At 41.9% G+C, this 24,164-nt stretch overlaps 1 protein-coding gene across 3 annotated transcripts in view; it reads right to left on the bottom strand.

The window, feature by feature from the left end:
• Positions 1-24,164, bottom strand: part of LEF1 (lymphoid enhancer binding factor 1) — a 140,618-nt gene that overhangs the window by 7,457 nt on the left and 108,997 nt on the right. For 2 of the 3 annotated variants that reach the window (XM_070757896.1, XM_070757897.1), the window contains 3 exons: positions 22,970-23,077; positions 17,447-17,495; positions 16,234-16,274 (listed from right to left, as the gene is read on the bottom strand). In XM_070757896.1, the coding sequence (XP_070613997.1) occupies positions 16,240-16,274; positions 17,447-17,495; positions 22,970-23,077 (192 nt within the window). In that variant the 3' untranslated portion in view covers positions 16,234-16,239. The remainder of the gene's footprint in view (positions 1-16,233; positions 16,275-17,446; positions 17,496-22,969; positions 23,078-24,164) is intronic. The other variant, XM_070757898.1, reaches the window with a different exon arrangement.

Raw genomic sequence — 24,164 nt, 5'->3', positions numbered from 1 at the left:
ACTTGACAAAACAAACAAATAAATAAAAAAATAGGGTGCCACCAAACTTTAAATGTATGTCTCTGCTTTTTACTTCTTTCAACATAAATTCTGCAGCCTACAGTTAGTTTATTTATTTTATTTATTTATTTTGTCCAATACACAATTAGAGTTTTAGTGGGTATACTGTATATATATACATACACATGGTAAAATACATGATGAAGGTTATAGAGGAGATACTCATAGTAAAATATATCTAAGAAAGAATAGAAGTTATAGGAATAGAACATATCAATGAAAGAATAGAAGAAGAGATATAGGAATAGAAGAAAGGTATAGGAGATATAGGAGAGCAATAAGACAGGGGACAGAAGGCACTCTAGTGCACTTGTACTCGCCCCTTACTGACCTCTTAGGAATCTGGATAGGTCAACCGTAGATAATCTAAGGGTAAAGTGTTAGGGGTTTGGGGATGACACTATGGAGTCCGGTAATGAGTTCCACGCTTCGACAACTTGGTTACTGAAGTCATATTTTTTTACAGTCAAGTTTAGAGCGGTTAATATTAAGTTTAAATCTGTGGTGTGCTCTTGTGTTGTTGTGGTTGAAGCTGAAGTAGTCGCCGACAGGCAGGACGTTACAGCATATGATCTTGTGGGCAATACTTAGATCTTGTTGTCTTGCTTAAAGTCCGAGAATTGAAGTCCTTCCTTCACCCAATAAAAATGATAGCAGCAACATTGCCTCCTGTAACTGGATGCTAAAAAAACCAGTAACAATTGGAGATCCTTTCCATTTCCTACCTATAAAACTGATTGGAGCCTTAAAGGAACATAATGGAGTTTCCTAGCAGATATGAAACAGGTCAGGCCAGGATTTCTTTCAAGAAACCACAGGTATGTGCTACGGAGACGGAAGACTCCCCACATCTAAGGCTCCACTGGAGGGCTGCAGCTGAAGTTTGGCCAAGCCAGGCAAGCCCAAGCAAAGCCTAACCCGCAAGTGAAGTCGGCGCAATCAAAGGCAGCAATTACAGCTCCCTGGCTGTGGTTAGGCTTCAAAGCAAAGCGCATTTCACATTTTAACATATGTGAAGCCTTGAGCCTCAGCCACAAAGCTAGATCGGCTGTCTTCTGTTAGCAAAAACTTCAGAAGAGGAGGATTTAGGGGTAGTGATTTCTGACAGTCTCAAAATGGGTGAGCAGTGTGATCGGGCGGTAGGGAAAGCAAGTAGGATGCTTGGCTGCATAGCTAGAGGTATAACAAGCAGGAAGAGGGAGATTGTGATCCCCTTATATAGAGCGCTGGTGAGACCACATTTGGAGTACTGTGTTCAGTTCTGGAGACCTCACCTACAAAAAAGATATTGACAAAATTGAACGGGTCCAAAGACGGGCTACAAGAATGGTGGAAGGTCTTAAGCATCAAACGTATCAGGAAAGACTTAATGAACTCAATCTGTATAGTCTGGAGGACAGAAGGAAAAGGGGGGACATGATCGAAACATTTAAATACGTTAAAGGGTTAAATAAGGTTCAGGAGGGAAGTGTTTTTAATAGGAAAGTGAACACAAGAACAAGGGGACACAATCTGAAGTTAGTTGGGGGAAAGATCAAAAGCAATGTGAGAAGATATTATTTTACTGAAAGAGTAGTAGATCCTTGGAACAAACTTCCAGCAGACGTGGTTGGTAAATCCACAGTAACTGAATTTAAACATGCCTGGGATAAACATAGATCCATCCTAAGATAAAATACAGGAAATAGTATAAGGGCAGACTAGATGGACCATGAGGTCTTTTTCTGCCGTCAGTCTTCTATGTTTCTATGTTTCTATTTGCGCTAGGGTGCAATTCTGCAACCGGAGCAGAGAAGTAAGGAACTATTTCCTCGGTTGTTGGGTGTGTGTGTGTGTTTTTAAAAAAATACTCCACAGTTGAAAGATAACAGTGAAATTTTGGCAGTGAGAAGAGTGCATAATTGAAGACTTGTGGCATGCAGAGATCAGAGGCTGGGTTTTAATCTCCCCAAGAAACTCCCAATAAGGTTTCGTCCCTTTCTATACTGTACAATTTGAAAAGGGCGAGAGCAAGCAAAAACAGAAGACTTTTTAAAAAGTTGTTTTGGTTGGGTTTGTTCATGAATAAATACACTGCTCAAAAAAAATAAAGGGAACACTTAAAAAAACCAGAATATAACTTCAAGTAAATCAAATTTCTGTGAAATCAAACTGTCTACTTAGAAAGCAACACTGATTGACAGTCAATTTTACATGCTGTTGTGCCAATGGAATAGTTGTGCAAATGAAATATTCAGTGAGAATATTTCGTTCATTCAGATCTAGGATGTGTTATTTGAGTGTTTCCTTTATTTTTTTGAGCTGTATGTATAGTTTATTTATTTATTGGATTTGTATGCCCTAACCCTCTCTGTAGATTTGGGGCGGCTAACAACAGTAATAAAAAACAGCATGTAAATCCAATACTAAAACAACTAAAAAACCCTTATTGTAAAACCAAACATACATACAAACAAACGTACCATGCATAAATTGTAAAGGCCTAGGGGGAAAGAATATCTCAGTTTCCCCATGTCTGACGGCAGAGTTGGGTTTTAAGGAGCTTACAAAAGGCGAGGAGGGTGGGGGCAATTCTAATCTCTGGGGGGAGTTGGTTCCAGAGGGCCGGGGCCACCACAGAGAAGGCTCTTCCCCTGGGCCCCGCCAAACGACATTGTTTAGTTGACGGGACCCGGAGAAGGACCACTCTGTGGGACCCAACTGGTCGCTGGGATTCGTGCAGCAGAAGGCAGTCCCTGAGATAGATAGATAGATAGATAGATAGATAGATAGATAGATAGATAGATAGATAGATAGATAGGTAGATAAGTAGATAGGTAGGTAGGTAGGTAGGTAGGTAGGTAGGTAGGTAGGTTAGGTAGATAGATAGATAGATAGATAGATAGATAGATAGATGATAGAGATAGATAGATAGGTAGGTAGGTAGGTAGATAGATAGGTAGGTAGATAGGTAGATAAGTAGATAGGTAGATAGGTAGATAGGTAGATAGGTAGATAGGTAGATAGGTAGATAGGTAGATAGGTAGATAGGTAGATAGGTAGGTAGGTAGGTAGACAGACAGACAGACAGACAGACAGACAGACAGACAGACAGACAGACAGACTTTAATGGATGACTTCAAGCTAAAAGGGACACCAAAGTGAATCAACACCAATGTCTCTCATGTCAAGGTCTCATGATTTAAAACCACCTGAGCAAACGATTGTTATTTTGACTCTTGGGTTCCAACTTTTCCTCCAGCAATTTGTTCTACAGCTCTCTTTATCATGAAATAATTACAGTATACTTAATAGGTACTTAATACAGTGTATGTTTAATATAAAATTCTACTTCAAATCTGCTTGTGTTCTGATTTTATCTTACAGATGATCCCTCAGTCTATTTTGCAAAATGATTTGCAAAAATTATTTTAAGGGGAAAAAAACAGTATCTAAATTACGTTAGATTACAGTTTCCAATTTTTTTTTCTTTTGCCATGCATTTCTAACATAGAAACATAGAGGTCTGACGGCAGAAAAAGACCTCATGGTCCATCTAGTCTGCCCTTATACTATTTCCTGTATTTTATCTTAGGATGGATCTATGTTTATCCCAGGCATGTTTAAATTCAGTTACTGTGGATTTATCTACCACGTCTGCTGGAAGTTTGTTCCAAGGATCTACTACTCTTTCAGTAAAATAATATTTTTTCATGTTGCTTTTGATCTTTCCCCCAACTAACTTCAGATTGTGTCCCCTTGTTCTTGTGTTCACTTTCCTATTAAAAACACTTCCCTCCTAACCTACAAGTTAAACTAAGCTCTCCTTTGAGAATTTTACAATGAAATGTAAAACTGAAGTCAAAAATCTAAGGTCAGCATAATAACAATATGCATCTAATGAACACAATACATTTATTAGATGCAATAAATAATACATTTATTGCAATAAATAAATGAAATAAATCCTTTTACTTGGCCTTGAATTTCTGTCAAGCTCTAGGCTGTTTTCACAAGGAAGGCTCATGAAATTTTAAAATGTTTGCCTCCATAATAAATTTTCAATGGCAAAAAAAGAGGGGAGGGGAGGGCAGAGGAGGGGGGGAGGATAGCAAAGGAGAAAAAATGTGGAAAAATACAGAAAAGTAATAAAAACCATACTATCTGGGCCCCATGTATAATTCTGTGACTGTAGTCTTGCCCGTACAATAAAAGCTCTGTTACCTGGGAGGAACTTAAAAATAAATCAATTTAATGTTAACCTTGCAGGGGCAATTGTAATTAGATGGAGCAGCAATTTAACAATAAATCTTGGGCTATTATAATTAATGACGTGCTACAAAAAATGTGTTACATTTTTTAATTGTGATAACAAGTAATCAGTGTTTACTGAAATAACTCTCTAAAAAAACTTCACACCGATATGCAATTTAGCAAATTCATTAAGTAGCAAACAATTCAAGTAAAATATTTTGATCTGTTAGCAGTTCTATCATTTATTTTATTCGGAGGCATAGCCTGTTCCATCTTGCTTGCTTGTATGCTCCCCTAGGGAGATTCTTAGTGTTCCTCTGTATTTGTGTACTATATCCATTGGTAGTTGTTGTGGTTAGCTCTGGCCCAGCTCCTGCCCCAAGGACTGTGGATGTGGGGGCGACATCCACATGCTGCAGGCCTGTTTTGCCCCCGGTGGAATCTGATGATGAAGGCTCCTCTGACCAAGAAGACATGAGTGACAGGGAGAAGGAGAGTGGGGCAGACAGCTCAGAAGGAGATCAATTATCTAGCTCCTCCTTGGATTCAGAACAAGAGTTAATGATACAGCCACGCATGCGGAGAGCGATGCATAGGCAGCAACAACTGAGAGATTATTATCAAAGAAAATGAGGCCACCTGTGGTTGGGTGGGGCTGTGGTCATTAGTGAGGCTGCTATAAATAGCAGCCTGTGGGTTTGGCCATTGTGGAGGATTATCTGATCGTTGTGTTTCATGACTGCTTTGCTGACTTTGACTTTTTGTGTGCTGCTTTTTCCCTGCTTTGAAACTAAACCAGAGCAAAGTGTGTGTCACTTTGTGAAAGAAGAAGGACTGTGAATTACCTCACAGCTGCAAGCTAAGTATCACAGGACTGATAAGGGACTTGTACAAATTACCAGTTTGTTTGGAAAGAGTGCTCTTTGCTGTACCAAAAGAGGGCTTAGTTTAAGTGAATTTTCATTATAAAGAACATTGTTTTGAATTTTCAAACGTGGGTGTGTCTGAAATTTGTACCTGTGAATTTTTGGGAGGATTCTACTAGAGAGCCCGACAGAACAGGTAGTATTCAGCTGTTTGGGCAAACTGGTAGTTAAATTGCTGCTGGCCCCTCCCTGCCCCTTCCAGGAATCACCATACGCCCCATTTTGGCTCTCAAGTAAATTCAGGGAGGCTTCCTAGGTCCCAAATGGGATTCAGAGGTTCTGCCCCCTGTGGCCCGTTTTCACTCTCAGGAGGCTTAAGGGAGGCTTCCTAGGCCCCAAATGGGGTTGGGGGTGTGTGACCCCTCTCACCCTCCATTTCGCTCCCAGGTGACAGTAATGTTTGTTTTAGTGGCAAAACCTCAACCAGAAGAAAAAAAATGGATTCTAAATCATAAGTTCATTTCCACAATTCCTCCAGCAGATGTCACTCAACTATAGACTCAACTATAGACAAACACAGGCTCTCTCTGTAGGGTTAGAATCTAGTTTACAATCTCATATATTAAATATAATAACACCTTCTTCTTGAGATGTTACCTTAATTTAATTTATTTGATTTATAAGCCTTCACTAAATAAACATGAACAAGCATACTAAAACATACTAGTTTAAACACAGCGTTGACTCCTAACAGCAGAGTATTCATTTAGTTTTTCAGTTAAGGAATTTTGGTAAACCTGAATTTGGGATGCTTGAAAAAAAAAAGCAAAAATTTTAGTATAAATTACTGGAAACTATTTATTTAGTTATTCATTTGATTTATGTGCTGCCAATCTTATCTAGAGGTTATTCCTTTTATGCTCATGGACATTTCCACAATAGAATAGAATAGAATAGAATTTTTATTGGCCAAATGTGATTGGACACACAAGGGATTTGTCTTGGTGCATATGCTCTCAACTTGATCTAAAGAAAGAAAACCAATTTCCTTGTTGTTTCTAAAAAGCAGATATTTTAAAAAGTTTCAGTTTTGAAGAAGTACATTGTGTTGAATGCATCATTTTATCCTGGGGTTTTTAAATGCCTAAATTTTTGTAGTTCGTCAACTATCCTTCACTGATTATTTCTTTTTTAATGGAGGAAGTTAACCTCTCCTAATTAGATCTCTACAACAGCTTTAAAAAAAATAGCAGCACAGAAAGAACAAGGTTGACTATTAGTCAACGCAAATATGGATAGAGTGTACGATAAAAGGAAAGCGAGAAACATTTGGAAAAATGTGAGGCTCAATATCTCAGCTGTTGGCAAGGGAAACACCAAATTCAAGCATTCCTCTCCTTTCCTTATACAGTGATACCTTGTCTTACAAACTTAATTGGTTCTGGGACGAGGTTCTTAAGGTGAAAAGTTTGTAAGACGAAACAATGTTTCCCATAGGAATCAATGGAAAAGTGATTAATGCGTGCAAGCCCAAAATTCACCCTTTTTGCCAGCCGAAGCACCCGTTTTTGCGCTGCTGGGATTCCCATGAGGCTCCCATCCATGGGAAACCCCACCTCTGGACTTCTGTGTTTTGTCAGAAATCACTACCCCTAAATCCTTCTCTTCTGAAGTTTTTGCTTGCACGGAACTGCCAATACAATACTCAGATTGAGGATTCCTTTTCCCCAAGTGCATTATTTTAACATTTGGAAAAATATTTGGGAAAGGTCAGATGTGAAAGCTCCCGTTTTAGAACGGAAGACAATTTTATGGGACGTGACTATGTTTACAAGCTTGCAGTTATATTTAAAGATGTTTAAAGCCTAAAATCTGCCTGGCCCTGACTTAAGACAGCTTAACATTTTGCTGGATGGGTCCTACAGACCCATTTTAAAAGAATGGGAATTCCTTGGTCTTTATTTTTTCCCCCTGTTTGTAGGAAATGATAACATACAGAGTGCCAAGTTACCCAAATTCTGTGAAAAGGATTATAAAAATTAGACTAATTAACTTGTCTCTACTTTGCATACAATTTATCCCGTTTCCAAGATTTGCAGACTTTATGGCATTTAGATATTTTGCATGCAAGGCAGCTCTAGAAATGGAAAAATGAGGTATAAGAGAAGATGTAGAGGTTAATGGGAATATTGGTAGAAAGTGGTTACATAATGGTGGAGTTCTTGATTTTAAACATTTTAAAAAGCGACGTGGTTTGTTGAATATTTTGCACACCTTGTGTTTTAAAAAGTGGATAGAATCTTAGAAGACTGATGGCAGAAAAATACCTCTTACAATGGATATATGTTTATCCCAGGCATGTTTAAATTCTTACAATGGATATATGTTTATCCCAGGCATGTTTAAATTCAGTTACTGTGGATTTACCAACCACGTCTGCTGGAAGTTTGTTCCAAGGATCTACTACTCTTTCAGTAAAATAATATTTTCTCACGTTGCTTTTGATCTTTCCCCCAACTAACTTCAAATTGTGTCCCCTTGTTATTGTGTTCACTTTCCTATTAAAAACACTTCCCTCCTGAACCTTATTTAACCCTTTAACATGTTTAAATATTTTAGTAAAGGTAAAGATTTTAGTAAAAGTAAAGATTTTAGTAAAGGTAGTATAATTCTCTGGTGGGAATTTGCGATTACATCACAAGCCACTGTGTCCTCTTCGCCGGCGATGTAAAACTCTTCAACACCACCGATAACACAGCTACTCTCCAAAAAGACCTTGACGCTGTTTCTAAGTGGTCTAACACATGGCAACTCCAAATCTCAACTAGCAAATGCTCTGTCCTACACATTGGGAAGAAGAATCTGAACTCCAAATATGAACTGAATAATCAAGTTATCACAGATAACACCCACTCGGTTAAAGACCTTGGTATACTAATAACAAAAGATTTAAGTGCCAAAGCCCACTGCAACAACATAGCCAAGAAGGCTTCAAGAGTTGTAAACCTAATCCTACGTAGCTTCTGCTCTGGCAATCTCACACTGCTTAGCAGAGCTTACAAAACTTTTGCCAGACCCATCCTCGAATACAGCTCATCTGTTTGGAACCCATATCGCATCTCAGACATTAACACCCTTGAAAATGTCCAAAGATACTTCACCAGAAGAGCCCTTCACTCCTCCACTCAAAACAGAATCCCCTACGAGACTAGACTTTCAATCCTGGGCCTAGAAAGCGTAGAACTAAGAGGACTTAAACATGATCTAAGTATTGCCCACAAGATCATATCCTGCAACATCCTGCCTGTTGGCGACTACTTCTGCTTCAACCACAACAACAGAAGAGCACACAATAGGACAGAGGACGGAAGGCACTCTAGTGCACTTGTACTCACGCCTTACTGACCTCTTAGGAATCTGGATAGGTCAACAGTAGATAATCTAAGGGTAAAGTGTTGGGGGTTTGGGGATGACACTATGGAGTCTGGTAATGAGTTCCACGCTTCGACAACTCAGTTACTGAAGTCATATTTTTTACAGTCAAGTTTGGAGCGGTTAATATTAAGTTTAAATCTGTTGCGTGCTCTTGTGTTGTTGTGGTTGAACACATCTAGTGGAGGAAATCAACCATTTCTCTGGGCAATTGATTCCAGTGTCACTCTGCTATGCAGGATATTGTGCATAACATAATAATATATTATGCAATATATTCATTTTATGCATTCCAATAAAATGAATATATTGTTCTGTATTCTGTATTCTAGAGTGGTGGAAAATAAGCCATATTGTTTTTAGATGTATGAATCTTTTTAAGTATTTGAAGAATGCTATGGTATTCTTCAGTCTTCTATTCCTGAGGCTAAACATTCCCAAGTCCTATCTTTTTTGACAGGACATAGTGTCTAATCTTTTGATCATCTTCATATTTCTTTTTTGAATCTGATGCAGTTTGTCTGAATCATTTTAAAAGGTCCAGTACTGGATAAATCTTCAAGATATTATTATACAAAGTACTATTACCAAAACACTATTCCCCATCCTATACATATGCACGAATGCTACCGCACAAATCCCAGCGACCGATAAGGTCCCACAGAGTTGGCCTTCTCCGGGTCCTGTCGACTAAACAATGTCATTTGGCGGGCCCCAGGGGAAGAGCCTTCTCTGTGGCGGCCCCGGCCCTCTGGAACCAACTCCCCCCAGAGATTAGAACTGCCCCCACCCTCCCTGTCTTTCGTAAATTACTCAAGACTCATTTATGCCGCCAGGCATGGGGGAGTTAAGATATTCCTTCCCCCTAGGCCATTACAAGTTATGCATGGTATGTTTGTGTGTATGTTTGGTTTTATAATAAGGGTTTTTAGTTGTTTTATTAATTGGATTGTTACATGCTGTTTTTATCATTGTTGTTAGCTGCCCCGAGTCTGCGGAGAGGGGCGGCATACAAATCCAATAAATAATAAAAATAATAATAATTTTAATCCTGGACAAAATGGTACCAATGGACAAAAAAAAGAAACTTAAAAGAAGCATTGAAATAAAATATTAAGAAATTTGAAAGCAATTAAAAGACAATATCGATAGGAATGTATATATGATGTAGATTCATCCGTAAATATGACCATATACTTTTTAAAAAATGGAAAAATTTAATAAATATATATTTTAAAAAAATAATTTTAATTTTCTTTTTTCTTGTCCATTAAGTTTGCATTGGTTTCCATTAAGTTTCCTTTATTCATCTCTTGAGGACCAAGATTCTTTTCCATTTTATTTCTGCCTTCTAGAATATTTTTATGCCATCCAATTTTGCGCCATATGCAAACCCGATAAGCATTCCCTTTTCTTCATCGAAGACATTAATAATTTTTTTTTGAAATGTACAAGACTAGAGACTGAACCTTATGATACTCCCTCAATACTTCATCCAGTTTGATGAGAAATTTTAAAGTACAATTTTTTGAGCCAACTCTATATCCATTTAATTATCATACCCTCCAGCTCACACTTAATGAGCTTGCTAATCAGAATGTCATGGAGTACTTTATCAAATGTTTTGCTGCAATCAAGATACATTAAGTCTACAATATTTCCACAATTTATTACAGAAGCTAATAAAAAAAATGAGATAGTCTGGCAATATTTGGCCTTGAGAAATGTATGAGACTTTTGACAATTACCATATTTTTTTCAAGGCGCTATAAATTTATCTTTTTAGGATCCTGGCCTATGGTTACCCCTGGTGTGACTATTCTGTTGTTTTCTGGATTCTCCTTCAAAGATACAGGCAGGATTTTGTTCTATCCGTCTTCTGGAACTTTAAGAAATCCTGGATCAGTCTTCCATTCTCCACAATTTCCACGAGTTCTTCAGTGGTTCTCCTCCTACCTCTCCAGTCAGTCGCAGTCGGTGTTAGTGGGGGGTCAGAGGTCGACCTCTAGGTCCCAGGGGAAGAGACTTCTCTGTGGTGGCCGCGGCCCTCTGGAGCCAACTCCCCCCAGAGATTAGAATTGCCCCCACCCTCCTTGCCTTTCGTAAGCTACTTAAGACCCACCTCTGCCGCCAGGCATGGGGGAATTAAGACTTCTTCTCCCCCTAGGCCGTTACAATTGTATGCATGGTATGTTTGTATGTATGTTTAGTTTTGTATATTAAGGGGTTTTAATTCGCTTTTAGTATTGGATTATCATTGTATATTGTTTATGATTGTTGTTAGCCGCCCCGAGTTTTTGGAGAGGGGCGGCATATAAATCCAATAAAACTTGAAACTTGAAACTTAAACATGAACAAGTTCATCTTCCCATACTTTAGCAAAAGCAATAGCATTTAGGAATTCTGGGATTTGAAGTCTACAAGTCTCATAAAGTTGCCAAGGTTGGAGACCTCTGCTATAATAGATTAGATTAGATTAGATTTATTGGATTTATATGCCGCCCCTCTCCGCAAACTCGGGGCGGCTCACAACAATAATAAAAAACAGTACATAATAACAAATCCAATGCCCACCAATCTAATTACAATTCAAAATTAATAAATTCATAAAAACAGTCCCAATAAATATAAAAAACAGGCACACAGTCAATCAGTCAAATGGCAAAAACAACATGGGCAAGGGGGAGATGTTTTAGTTCCCCCATGCCTGACGGCAGAGGTGGGTCTTAAGGAGTTTACGAAAGGCAGGGAGTGTGGGGGCAATCCTAATCTCAGGGGGGAGCTGGTTCCAGAGGGTCGGGGCCCCCACAGAGAAGGCTCTTCCCCTGGGTCTCGCCAGACGGCATTGTTTAGTCGACGGGACCCGAAGAAGGCCGACTCTGTGGGACCTAACCGGTCGCTGGGATTCGTGCGGCAGAAGGCGGTCCCGAAGATATTCTGGTCCGGTGCCATGAAGGGCTTTATAGGTCATAACCAACACTTTGAATTGTGACCGGAAACTGATCGGCAACCAATGCAGACTGCGGAGTGTTGGAGTAATATGGGCATACAGTGATCTCTCGATTAGCGCGGGGGTTACGTTCCAAGACCTCCCGCGCTAATCGATTTCCGCGTTATAGTGGTGCGGAAGTAAAAAACACCATCTACGCATGCGCGCCATTTTTTTTCATGGCCGCACATGCGCAGATGGTGGAGTTTGCGTGTGGGCGGCGGGGAAGACCAAGGGAAGGTTCCTTCAGCCGCCCAACAGCTGATCTGCTCCGCAGCGCGGAAGCAGCGAGGAGCCGAAGATGGGGTAAAGGCAAAGGGGAAACCCCATCTTCGGCTCCTCGCTGCTGCCGCGCTGCGGAGCGGATCAGGTGTTGGGCGGCTGAAGGAACCTTCCCTTGGTCTTCCCGCCGCCCAGGCAAAGGGGAAACCCCAAGATCGCTTGCCGCTTGCCGCTTGCCGTATTGCAGCTTGGAGCCTTGCTTCGCCTCCTTCGCTGCAATACGGCAAGCGGCAAGCGATCTTGGGGTTTCCCCTTTGCCTGGGCGGCGCTGGGGCCATGCGGAGCCGCTCATCTAGGGGGGCGTGGACCGGCAAGGTGCCCTCCGCTCTCTCTCTTTCTCTCCCTGTTACCGGTGTGGTATAAGAGAGAGAAAGAAAGAGAAAGGAGGGCGACTTGCCAGTCCACGCCCCCCTGGATGAGCGGCCCCGCATGGCCCCAGCGCCAAACTCCGCCGTTGCCTCCGCCCTTGTTCGGCTCTGCAGCTGAGAGGCCACGTCCACCCCCTCCTCGGTGTCCCCGGCACCCAGCGTCCCCACGCCGCCTCCACCTCCCGGTAATGCGCCCGACTTCTGCCTCTCTCTTTCTCTCTCATATACCACGCCGGCAACAGGGAGAGAAAGAGAGAGAGAACTAGCGCGGACTTATTTTTTAATTACCGTATTTTTCGCTCTATAAGACGCACCTGCTGATAAGACGCACCTAGTTTTTAGAGGAGGAAAATAGAAAAAAAATATTTTGAGCCAAAAAGTAGGCTAAAATATTTATTACAATAACACTGCCCTAGGGGAATTGGGAAAATATACAAAAAAGCCCCCCTCTCTCTTTCTTTCTTTCTTTCTATCTCTCCCTCTTTCTCTCTACCTTTCTTTCTCTTTCTCTCTCTCCCTTTCTCTGTCCCTCTCTTTCTTTCTCACTGTCCCTCTCTTTCTTTCTCTCTGTCCCTCTTTCTTTCTCTCTGTCCCTCTCTTTCTTTCTCTCTGTTCCTCTCTTTCTTTCTCTGTCCCTCTCTTTCTTTCTCTCTGTCCCTCTTTCTTTCTCTCTGTCCCTCTCTTTCTTTCTCTCTGTCCCTCTCTTTCTTTCTCTCTGTCCCTTTCTTTCTCTCTGTCCCTCTTTCTTTCTCTTTCTTATCTCTCCTTCTCTCACTCACTCTCTTTGTATCTCTCTCTTTCTCTCTCTCCTTCTCTATCTCTCCCTCTTTCTCCCCCTTTCTATCTCTCCTCTCCCTTTCTCTGACCCTCTCTTTCTTTCTTTCTATCTCTCCCTCTTTCTCTCTCCCCCTTTCTATCTCTCCTCTCCCTTTCTCTGTCCCTCTATTTCTTTCTCTCTGTTCTTCTCTTTCTTTCTCTCTGTCCCTCTTTCTTTCTCTCTCTTCTCTTTCCTTCTCTCACTCACTCTCTTTGTATCTCTCTCTTTCTCTCTCTCCTTCTCTATCTCTCCCTCTTTCTCCCCCTTTCTATCTCTCCTCTCCCTTTCTCTGACCCTCTCTTTCTTTCTCTCTGTTCTTCTCTTTCTTTCTCTCTGTCCCTCTTTCTTTCTCTCTGTCCCTCTCTTTCTTTCTCTCTGTCCCTCTCTTTCTTTCTCTCTGTCCCTCTTTCTTTCTCTCTGTCCCTCTCTTTCTTTCTCTCTGTCCCTCTCTTTCTTTCTCTCTGTCCCTCTCTTTCTTTCTCTCTGTCCCTCTCTTTCTTTCTCTCTGTCCCTCTTTCTTTCTCTCTGTCCCTCTCTTTCTTTCTCTCTGTCCCTCTCTTTCTTTCTCTCTGTCCCTCTCTTTCTTTCTCACTGTCCCTCTTTCTTTCTCTCTCTTATCTCTCCTTCTCTCACTCACTCTCTTTGTATCTCTCTCTTTCTCTCTCTCCTTCTCTATCTCTCCCTCTTTCTCTCTCCCCCTTTCTATCTCTCCTCTTCCTTTCTCTCTCTCTCTTTCTCCCTTATTTTTTCTGTTTTTCTGCTGTGGGTGGTTTAGGGCCCCTCAAACCCTGACGACCTCGCCCCCGGATCCTGGCCGGGACAGGGCAGCTTCCTCTGACAGGCGCCGCCTGTGCAAAGTTTGGCTGCGAACTCGGCTGGCTAGCTGCTGCCTGGCCCCCTCCCTCCCGGAGGAGGGTCTCCCTTCGCACCACCAGCGGCGCTCCCCCCGCCAGCCAGCCAAGCCCCGCGCCCGCCGGAGCCGGCTCTTCGCTCTTCCCCCGCTGCCCGCTGCGTTTGCAGGAGGTGGGGAGGGTCGCCGGCGGGCGCGGGGCTTGGCTGGCTGGCGGGGGGAGCGCCGCTGGTGGTGCGAAGGGAGACCCTCCTCCGGGAGGGAGGGGGCCAGGCAGCAGCTAGCCAGCCGAGTTCGCAGCCAAACTTTGCACAGGCGGCGGCCGGCTGCGAGCGACTGGCTGGGTTTTGGGTCTTCGAGACCTCCCCGCCTCCTGAAGCGATTCCCGTAGCCTTCCCAAAGGCTCGGAACCGCCAACGCTCCTCCGGTGCCGCTTCGCCTCCTAAACCTGCGGGGTGGAGGCGTCCCCCGGCCCAGCACTTCCAGAGGCCGAAAGGCGCGGCTCTCTTCGGGGTTGGGAAGAGGAGAGGCGGCGACAGAGGCGGCGGTCTCCAGATGAGTATATCGCCGCCGCCCCCCTCTGCTCCAGCGCCTCCCCCCCCTCCCTGCCTGCATCTTCGCTCCATAAGACGTGGCTGATTTTTCATCCTACTCTGGGAGGAAAAAAACTGCGTCTTATGGAGCGAAAAATACGGTAATATTTTTTGAAAAACCGCGTTGCAGCGTTTCGCGCTAATCGAGACCGTGCTAATCGAGGGATCACTGTACTCAGAGAAGCCCATAATAGCTCTCACAGCTGCATTCTGCACGATCTGAAGTTTCCGAACACTTTTCAAAGGTAGCCCCATGTAGAGAGCGTTACAGTAGTTGAGCCTCGAGGTGATGAGGGCATGAGTGACTGTGAGCAATGACTCCCGGTCCAAATAGGGTCGCGACTGGTGCACCAGGCGAACCTGGGCAAACGCACCCCTCGCCACAGCTGAAAGGTGTTTCTCTAATGTGAGCTGTGGATTGAGGAGGACGCCCAAGTTGCGGACCCTCTCTGAGGGGGTCAATAATTCCCCCCCCCCAGGGTAATGGAAGGACAGATGGAATTGTCCTTGGGAGGCAAAACCCACAGTCACTCCATCTTGTCTGGGTTGAGTTTGAGTTTGTTGACACCCATCCAGGCCCCAACAGCCTCCAGGCACCGGCACATCACTTCCACTGCTTCGTTGACTGGACATGGGGTGGAGATGTACAACTGGGTATCATCAGCATATTGATGATACCTCACCCCATGCCCTTGGATGATCTCACCCAGCGGTTTCATGTAGATATTAAATAGCAGGGGGGAGAGGACTGACCCCTGAGGCACCCCACAAGGGAGAAACCTCGGGGTCGACCTCTGACCCCCCACTAACACCAACTGCGACCGACCGGAGAGGTAGGAGGAGAACCACTGAAGAACAGTGCCTCCCACTCCCAACCCCTCCAGCCGGCGCAGAAGGATACCATGGACGATGGTATCGAAAGCCACTGAGAGGTCAAGGAGCACCAGGACAGAGGACAGGCCCCTGTCCCGGGCCCGCCAGAGATCATCCATCAACGTGACCAAAGCAGTTTCCGTGCTGTAGCCGGGCCTGAATCCAGACTGCTGATGATCTAGATAATCGGCTTCTTCCAAGGACCGCTGGAGTTGAAGTGCCACCACCTTCTCAACAACCTTCCCCATGAAGGGAGGTTGGAGACTGGACGGTAGTTATTAAGCACGGCTGGGTCCAGGGAAGGCTTCTTGAGGAGGGGGCGCACAAGTGCCTCCTTGTAAAGGGCCGGAAAGGACCACCTCCCCAAGGAGGCGTTGACAATCTCCTGGACCCAGCTCTGTGTCACCCCTCGACTGGCCGAAACCAGCCAAGAGGGACACGGATCCAGTAAACAGGTGGCGGAACTCACAGCTCCAATGGCCTTGTCCACTTCATCAGGTGTCACCAAGTCAAACTCCTCCCAGACAGATGGACAAAGACGTTTAGCCAGTGAGAATGCTTAAACTGCTTATTAAAATCACGATTGACCTTCAGACTTAGAGCTAGTCAGTGAGGTATGTTTAGTTTGAAGATGAAATTAAATTTAAAAAAGGGAAAAGTATTGGCTCTAAAATACACAGCCGGTATAAAAACCATTAATCATAAGAACATTCATTTGAGGGTAGCACATTAAATTTGTGTGTGCTATATTTATTTTATTTTATTTCTTTCAAATATTAAATGTAGGAAAGTTTTAGGAAATCTTTTGATATATATATATATATATACCGGTATATAAATTTAGTAAAAGTCTTTTATAAATATTCTTACCATGCTTCAGATGTAGGCAGCTGTCATTCGTGGGGTGGTACCTGTAGAAGATTGTTGGGTTTTTTAAACAAATTTCACTGAATATTTTTTTTTGCATACCCCAAATAAAAGGTCTTATGCTAGAATATGCATTGCTGATTGATTTTCTCTGCCTTTTATGGTTCTTATACCAGCCATTTTTTCATTTTTTAAAAAAGATAAAACCTCACTGATACTTTCAGCAGAAAGATTTTAAACCAGTTCTATTTTTTCAAAAAACGTACTGTATGTTAATATAAAGTCTCCTTTGAATGGTATTTGATTCTGCAGTTTTCTTGGCAATAATATGGAAATAGTTTGTCGTGGCATCTTCTCAGAAGAATCTACAATCCCAGGAGTTCCTATGATTCTTCTATCCAAATATTTTACATATCTGCTTAGCTTTCTGAATTTACTAATTCATCATTAATCCAGTAAACGTTGTCCATGCATGAGATGACCTATTCAAAGCTGTTTCTCCCCTCTTTATCGATATAGATTTGACAAAGAAATTATAGCAACCATGTTAATCTAAACCTATTGGTGCTATTACTATTTTCCAATCCTTGAGCCTTTACTGACATCCAAAAGAATGAAAATTAATTTCCTTTGATACGTATTGGCACTAACAATTACATCCAAAACATATGGATAAAACTTTAGGGAAATTTACACCACCTATGGGCTCAAACCACAGGCCGCAAACCATGAAAGACCCAACTCTAACGCTGGCCTTCTCTTCTTACCACTCCCCCTTTGCTCCAATTTTCTATCCCCCTTCCCCTTATATCTCTTTCCCTTCTTCCCCAACCCCCTACCTTTCCTCTTTTCGCCCTCCCCACCTACGTGTACTATATAAGTAAATTATAAATGTTAGAATGTATAGTATATATATCCCTTTCGCCTTTCTGTACCCTGTTTTTAATGTATATATTCAATAATTTTTTTTTTAAAAAAAATAATAATTTCCTCTACAATTGCTGAAACAAACCACAGAACTTTATTTCAAGCATCCCTTTATAATAAGAACAAAACTGCTAGCTTGGGTCCATGAAGGCAACAGAAGTGACATCAAAAAGAATGATTAGAATATGGATTGCCCTTTATGGAGATAAATTGACATCTTGAAGCCATGTGCTCGCTTTTTAAAATACAACCAATAATATTTAACATGAATATCTACCCATAAATATACCTGATGTTGACTCCTGTAGCTTCTCTCTCTTCCTTTTTTTCTTCTTTCCCTTTAAAAAGTAATAAAAAAGGTCTTTATTTATAAAAAGGAAATAAATAAGAAGAAAATAGATTGTTCAGAATCATGCTGGCACAGTGCGAAGAATACAATACTGCAGACTAACTCACTGCTTACGCCAGGAGTTTGATTTTGAGAGGCTCAAATTTGACTCAATCTTCCAATCTTCTAAGGACAGTAAAATGAGGACCAAATTGTTGGGGGCAATATGCGGATTCTGTAAACTGCTTAGAGAGGGATGTAAAGCATTATGAAGCAGTTTATAAATCTATGTGCTGTGGTTTATAAACAATCCTAAAATATTTATTTACAGTATTTATTTATTTATTGGATTTGTATGCCGCCCCTCTCCAGACACTTGGGGCGGCTAACAGCAACAATAAAGCAGTGTACAATAGTAGTCTGATGTTAGAAATAATTAAAAGCCCATTAATATAAAAGAAACAAAAAAAAACACCAAACATACATACAGACATACCATGCATAGAATTGTAAAGGCCTAGGGGGAAGAGAGTCTCAATTCCCCCATGCCTGACGGCAGAGGTGGGTTTTAAGCAACTTACAAAAGGCAAGGAGGGTGGGGGCAATTCTAATCTCTGGGGGGAGTTGGTTCCAGAGGGCCGGGGCCGCCACAGAGAAGGCTCTTCCCCTGGGTCCCGCCAAGCGACATTCTTTAGTTGATGTGACCCGGAGAAGATCCACTATGTGGGACCTAACTGGTCACTGGGATTCGTGCAGCAGAAGGCGGTCCCTGAGGTAATCTGGTCTGGTGCCATGAAGGGCTTTATAGGTCATAACCAACACTTTGAATTGTGACCGGAAACTGACCGGCAACCAATGCAGACTGTGGAGTGTTGGAATAATATGGGCATACTTAGAGAAGCCCATAATAGCTCTCGCAGCTGCATTCTGCACGATCTGAAGTTTCCGAACATTTTTCAAAGATAGACCCATGTAGAGAGCGTTACAGTAGTCGAGTTTCGAGGTGATGAGGGCATGAGTGACTGTGAGCAGTGACTCCCGGTTCAAGTAGGGTGGCAACTGGTGCACAAGGCGAACCTGGGCAAATGCCCCCCTCGCCACAGCTGAAAGATGTTTCTTTAATGTGAGCTGTGGGTCGAGGAGGACGCCCAAGTTGCGAACCTTCTCTGAGGGGGCCAGTGATTCTCCCCCTAGGGTAATGGACGGACAGATGGAATTGTCTTTGGGAGGTAAGACCCACAGCCACTCCGTCTTGTCTGGGTTGAGCTTGAGTTTGTTGACACTCATCCAGGCCCCAACATCCTCCAGGCACTGGCACATCACTTCCACTGCTTCGTTGGCTGGACAACATATTCTATGTTGTATCTCTTTTTCTACAATTCTTAAGAATGAATGTGAAATTTTGCCTATATTTTATTGCAGACAAGCTATTTTTGGTTATATTAACTTTTGCCATTCTTGTCAGATTGACAAGAGACAGGCAGTCATAGAGTTCACATCAATCTCACCAAAGGTTACTAGCAAATCCCTTTTCAGATGCAGTAGACATTCCCTTCAGTGGAGGACCAGTGTGACTGAAATTCTAGAAAAACTTTTGGTAATGATCCAGAAATATGAAAGAGGAAAGGAACTTTCTTTGGTGGGAATTGGAGAATAGCTGTACTATTTATTTAACTTTATGCTGCAAGAAATGCTGGATTGCCACGTCTGTATCAGACCGCTGGAGTAAGCATGGGCTTTTCTCCATACATTGCAAACCCAGTAAACTTCACTATAACCTCAAAATTCCTCTGCTAATTAAGTTTTGCATAGTTGGTCAAGTTTTATTCATCATAAAATAAAATAGATCATATGCTGCAACGTTTTACCTGTCAATGACTACTTCAGCTTCAACCGCAACAACACAAGAGCACGCAACAGATTCAAACTTAATATTAACTGCTCCAAACTTGACTGTAAAAAATATGACTTCAGCAACCGAGTTGTCGAAGCGTGGAACTCATTACCTGACTCAGTAGTGTCAACCCCTAACCCCCAACATTTTTCCCTTAGACTATCCACGATTGACCTCTCCAGGTTCCTTAGAGGTCAGTAAGGGGCGTGCGTAAATGCACCAGTGTGCCTTCTGTCCCCTGTCCAATTGTCTCTCCTTATCTCATTTATCTTTTCTTCTTTTCAAATATGTTCACCTATACTTTTATATCTTTTCTTCTATTCTTTTCTTTATTTATATTATTACATATCTATTCTCTTCAATGTGTATTATGTATTGGACAAAATAATAAATAAATAAATAAAAATAAATAAATAAATCATTCATAACCAGTACTTAAACTGAAGGATGGGTGGGAGAGAGAGAATTCATTAAAAATTACAATAATGACATTGCATTAAAGAAAATATCCTTCGCAAGCTATAGAATTGGAACAAAGTGTGTATCATGAACATTTAAGGGGAGGGAATAATCACACTCAATATATAGTCACTATTGGCTAACTAGAGTTTAACTTGAGAAGCTGCTAAAAGTATTGTTGAGAAGTCTTAAAGGAGTTGCTAAGAATCAAAACATCTACTAATGCTCTTAATTTACAATAGCTGGATAGGATGTTATCCCTTTTTTTCCCCTTTCCATCTTAGCATAATTCATTAAAACTGAATAAGGTTTGCAAAATGGACTGACACATAAACTGCTTTGTTAAATGAATGTAGGTACTAGGCAAAGATGATTCACGGTTCTCTGAAACGCATTGGCTCTTTTATGGAATTTAACTAAGGCAGTAAGTCTATTTATCTGGCATTAACTAGGCACATGAGATTAAAGATATATCCCGCTATTGATTGAAATCTTAATGAATGTGTGAGAGACTATATTTTCAAAGTCAGAACTATGGCTGGGATTAGGGACTTCTTTGAATTGTTTATTTAAGAGTCATCAAGGCCCTGTCTTAACTAACTTTCAGATAAATAAGTCTCTGGCTAAGTATGGATTTTTCTTTGAGAAAATTTTGAGTACAGAGGAAGAGAGCAGGAAGCCTATTTTTCGGAGTATAAGACACACCTTTCCCTCCCTAAAAGAGGGTGAAAATTTGGGTGTGTCTTATACCCAGCCTCTCAAACAGAGGTTTCAAAGGCTGAAAACAGCTGTGAAACCTCTGTTTCAGAAGATTTTTTTTCAGCCTCTGAAATGAAGGTTTCAGAGGCTGTTGCCTCTGAAACAGAGGATTTACAGGCTGAATGTTTTAAAAAAAATTAATTGAATTTTTTGAAACATAAAGCATAAACAAACACATACAAAAAGTAGACACATCATACAAGCAATTTACGGAAACTTGTGCATTTTGAAATAAAGTTGTTTTTACATTGCCTTTTCTACATTGTCCTCGTTTATTTTGTCTGGTTTTTTTATTTCTGTTTTTTAATTTATTTTTAGATTTGTATGCCGCCCCTCCGAAAACTATTTTCTATCCAATTCTATAATTTCCCCCATATGGTATAATAATCATTTCCCTGTTTATTCTGCAATTCCATTGTCATTTTATTCCTTTTTGTGCATTCTAGTATCTTTCTGATTATCTTTTGTTCCGTTGGCATATTTTCTTTTTCGCAATTTTGTGCAAAACTCAATCTTGCCTCTGTAAGCACATGGATTATAAGATATACATTTGCCTTTTTATGATGTCCACTGATAATACCTAGTAGGTATATTTCCAGTTTTAGTAGGCTGAAAAAATTTAATTGTAATGAAATATTGTTATAATTTGCTGGGTGAAAATCTTATTTGGGGAGGGGGTGGAAGAACTCACAATTTGATAAAGTGCTGTTAACTTGTTTCTTTCTAACAATGACCGATATCTCACAGCCAAAATAATTGCTGCTCAACTCAATGCACAATATATTTTGTTTGCTACAGGACAACTACACACCCACAAAATCTCACATTGTCAAGATAAATTCCAAGATAATTCCAGTAGGACATCATTCAAATGACAATCGTTGTCATATTTATTTATTAACTACAGGATAAGCTTTTGTGAAATCAGTGATCAGTTTTAGGATACAAATCCCTGCACCAAGATATGCAAAACCATTATCTAATACAGTGGTACCTCATCTTACAAACGCCTCATCATACAAATGTTTTGAGATACAAACCCAGGGTTTAAGATTTTTTTGCCTCTTCTTACAAACTATTTTCACCTTACAAACCCACCGCCGCCGCTGTGATTAGATTAGATTAGATTTATTGGATTTATATGCCGCCCCTCTCCGAAAACTCGGGGCGGCTCACAGCAAGACAAAAACAATACATAATGACAATCCAATACCCACCAATCCAATGACAATTTTAAGCTAAAATTCATAAAAAACAACCCCAGAGTATTAAAACAAATAAACAAAACACGCATACAATCAATCTAATACCAAAACAACATGGGCAAGGGGGAGATGTTTCAGTTGCTCCGTGCCTGACAGCAGAGGTGGGTTTTAAGAAGTTTGCGAAAGGCAAGGAGGGTGGGGGCAATCCTAATCTCAGGGGGGAGCTGGTTCCAGAGGGTCGGAGCCGCCACAGAGAAGGCTCTTCCCCTGGGTCCCGCCAGACGACATTGTTTAGTCGGCGGGACCCGGAGAAGGCCAACTCTGTGGGACCGAACCGGTCGCTGGGATTCGTGCGGCAGAAGGCGGTCCCGAAGGTATTCTGGTCCGGTGCCATGAAGGGCTTTATAGGTCATAACCAACACTTTGAATTGTGACTGGAAACTGATCGGCAACCAATGCAGACTGCGGAGTGTTGGAGTGATATGGGCATGCCCCACCTCCAGACTTCTGTTGCCAGTGAAGCACCTGTTTTGGCGCTGCTGGAATTCCCCGGAGGCTCCCCTCCATGGGAAGCCCCACCTCCAGACTTCTGTGTTTTTGTGATGCTGCAGGGGAATCCCAGCAGCGCAAAAACGGGTACTTCGCTGGCAACAGAATTCTGGAGGTGGGATTTCCCAGTGAGGGGAGCGTCAGTGAAATCACAGCATCGCAAAAACACTGAGGTCCAGAGGTGGGGTTTCCCATGGAGGGGAGCCTCAGGGAAATCCCAGCAGCGCAAAAACGGGTTCTTCGGCTGGCAAAAGGGGTGAATTTTGGCCTTGCACACATTAATCACTTTTCCATTGATTCCTGTGGGAAACATTGTTCCGTCTTACAAACTTTTCACCTTAAGAACCTCATCCTGGAACCAATTAAGTTTGTAAGACAAGCTATCACTGTACTGAATTGCCATTTTTCGGATAGGTATAAAGCTGGACTGAAAAACGAACCGAACAAGAACATTTGGAATCCATTTGCACGTATAAAAATGCTCCTAAAAAGAGAGAATAAGAAAAGGTATGGACTTCAAGCTGAACAAAAAGCCAATGCAATGACTTTTCGTTCCATGTGCACACTTAGATTGCAGTGTCTTCCTTACAGCAAGACAATATAAATTACAAAGCTTACGTAATTATCTCTTGCAGACCAGCCAGGATAGAGTTGCATGTGTAGCTGCCTTTCTTTCCGAGCGAGTTCGTAATATTTTGCTTGTTCTTCTCGCGACAAGGCATGCCACTGCAAAGGAAAAAACGGAGAATAAGCTACAGGTGCAAACATCTCTGAATTTGAATTCCAGTTTATTTCAGTGCATGGAAAAATGCAAACTCCAGAATCTGTAGAAATTCTCAGTCATGCAGGTCAGGGTTGTCCCAAAGGTGCCTTTTCAGAAGTCAACTGGACATCCTTCCTTCCTTCCTTCCTTCCTTCCTTCCTTCCTTGCTTCCTTCCATCCATCCATCCTTCCTTCCTTCCTTCCTTCCTTCCTTCCATCCTTCCATCCATCCTTCCATCCTTCCTTCCTTCCATCCATCCATCCATCCACCCACCCACCCTTCCTTCCTTCCATCCATCCATCCATCCATCCTTCCTTCCTTCCTTCCATCCTTCCTTCCATCCTTCCTTCCTTCCATCCATCCATCCTTCCTTCCTTCCTTCCTTCCATCCTTCCTTCCTTCCATCCTTCCTTCCTTCCTTCCATCCTTCCATCCTTCCTTCCTTCCTTCCTTCCATCCATCCATCCATCCATCCTTCCTTCCTTCCTTCCATCCTTCCTTCCTTCCTTCCATCCATCCATCCATCCTTCCTTCCTTCCATCCATCCTTCCTTCCTTCCTTCCTTCCATCCTTCCTTCCATCCATCCATCCTTCCTTCCTTCCTTCCTTCTTTCCATCCATCCATCCATCCAGCAATATATTTCCCAATAATCATCAGGGCAGGTTCTGCAAAAAATTGTTTAAGGGTAATATAATAACTCGTCATTTGCATGTGTCTATGTTTCTTGACCTGAGAGTGTGAATATTCAGTATGACCGAGACAGCTGGAATGCATGGAGTTAAATACTGACACATATCTGACTACATTTGGGATGGAATGAGAGCAGATGGTCTTGCATCAAGAGAGACAGCTAAGGAATGACAGTCTGATGCCACAGAAACAAATCCAAAACAAAACTATAAAAACACAAAAGAGGAAAGGCCAGGCAGTGTGTCTGCTGTTAGAGTAAAAACATTGGTGGAAACTTTGAATAAACACAGCTTTCACATGACAATGAATGAAGATGATGATACCCAATTATATATCTCTTGCACTGATGAATTAGGCA

The sequence above is a fragment of the Erythrolamprus reginae genome, chromosome 7 (genome assembly GCF_031021105.1).
Source record: "Erythrolamprus reginae isolate rEryReg1 chromosome 7, rEryReg1.hap1, whole genome shotgun sequence".
NCBI lineage: Eukaryota > Metazoa > Chordata > Lepidosauria > Squamata > Dipsadidae > Erythrolamprus > Erythrolamprus reginae.
Note: the sequence above shows the minus strand (reverse complement) of the source record. Positions and strands in the feature narration are given on the sequence as shown.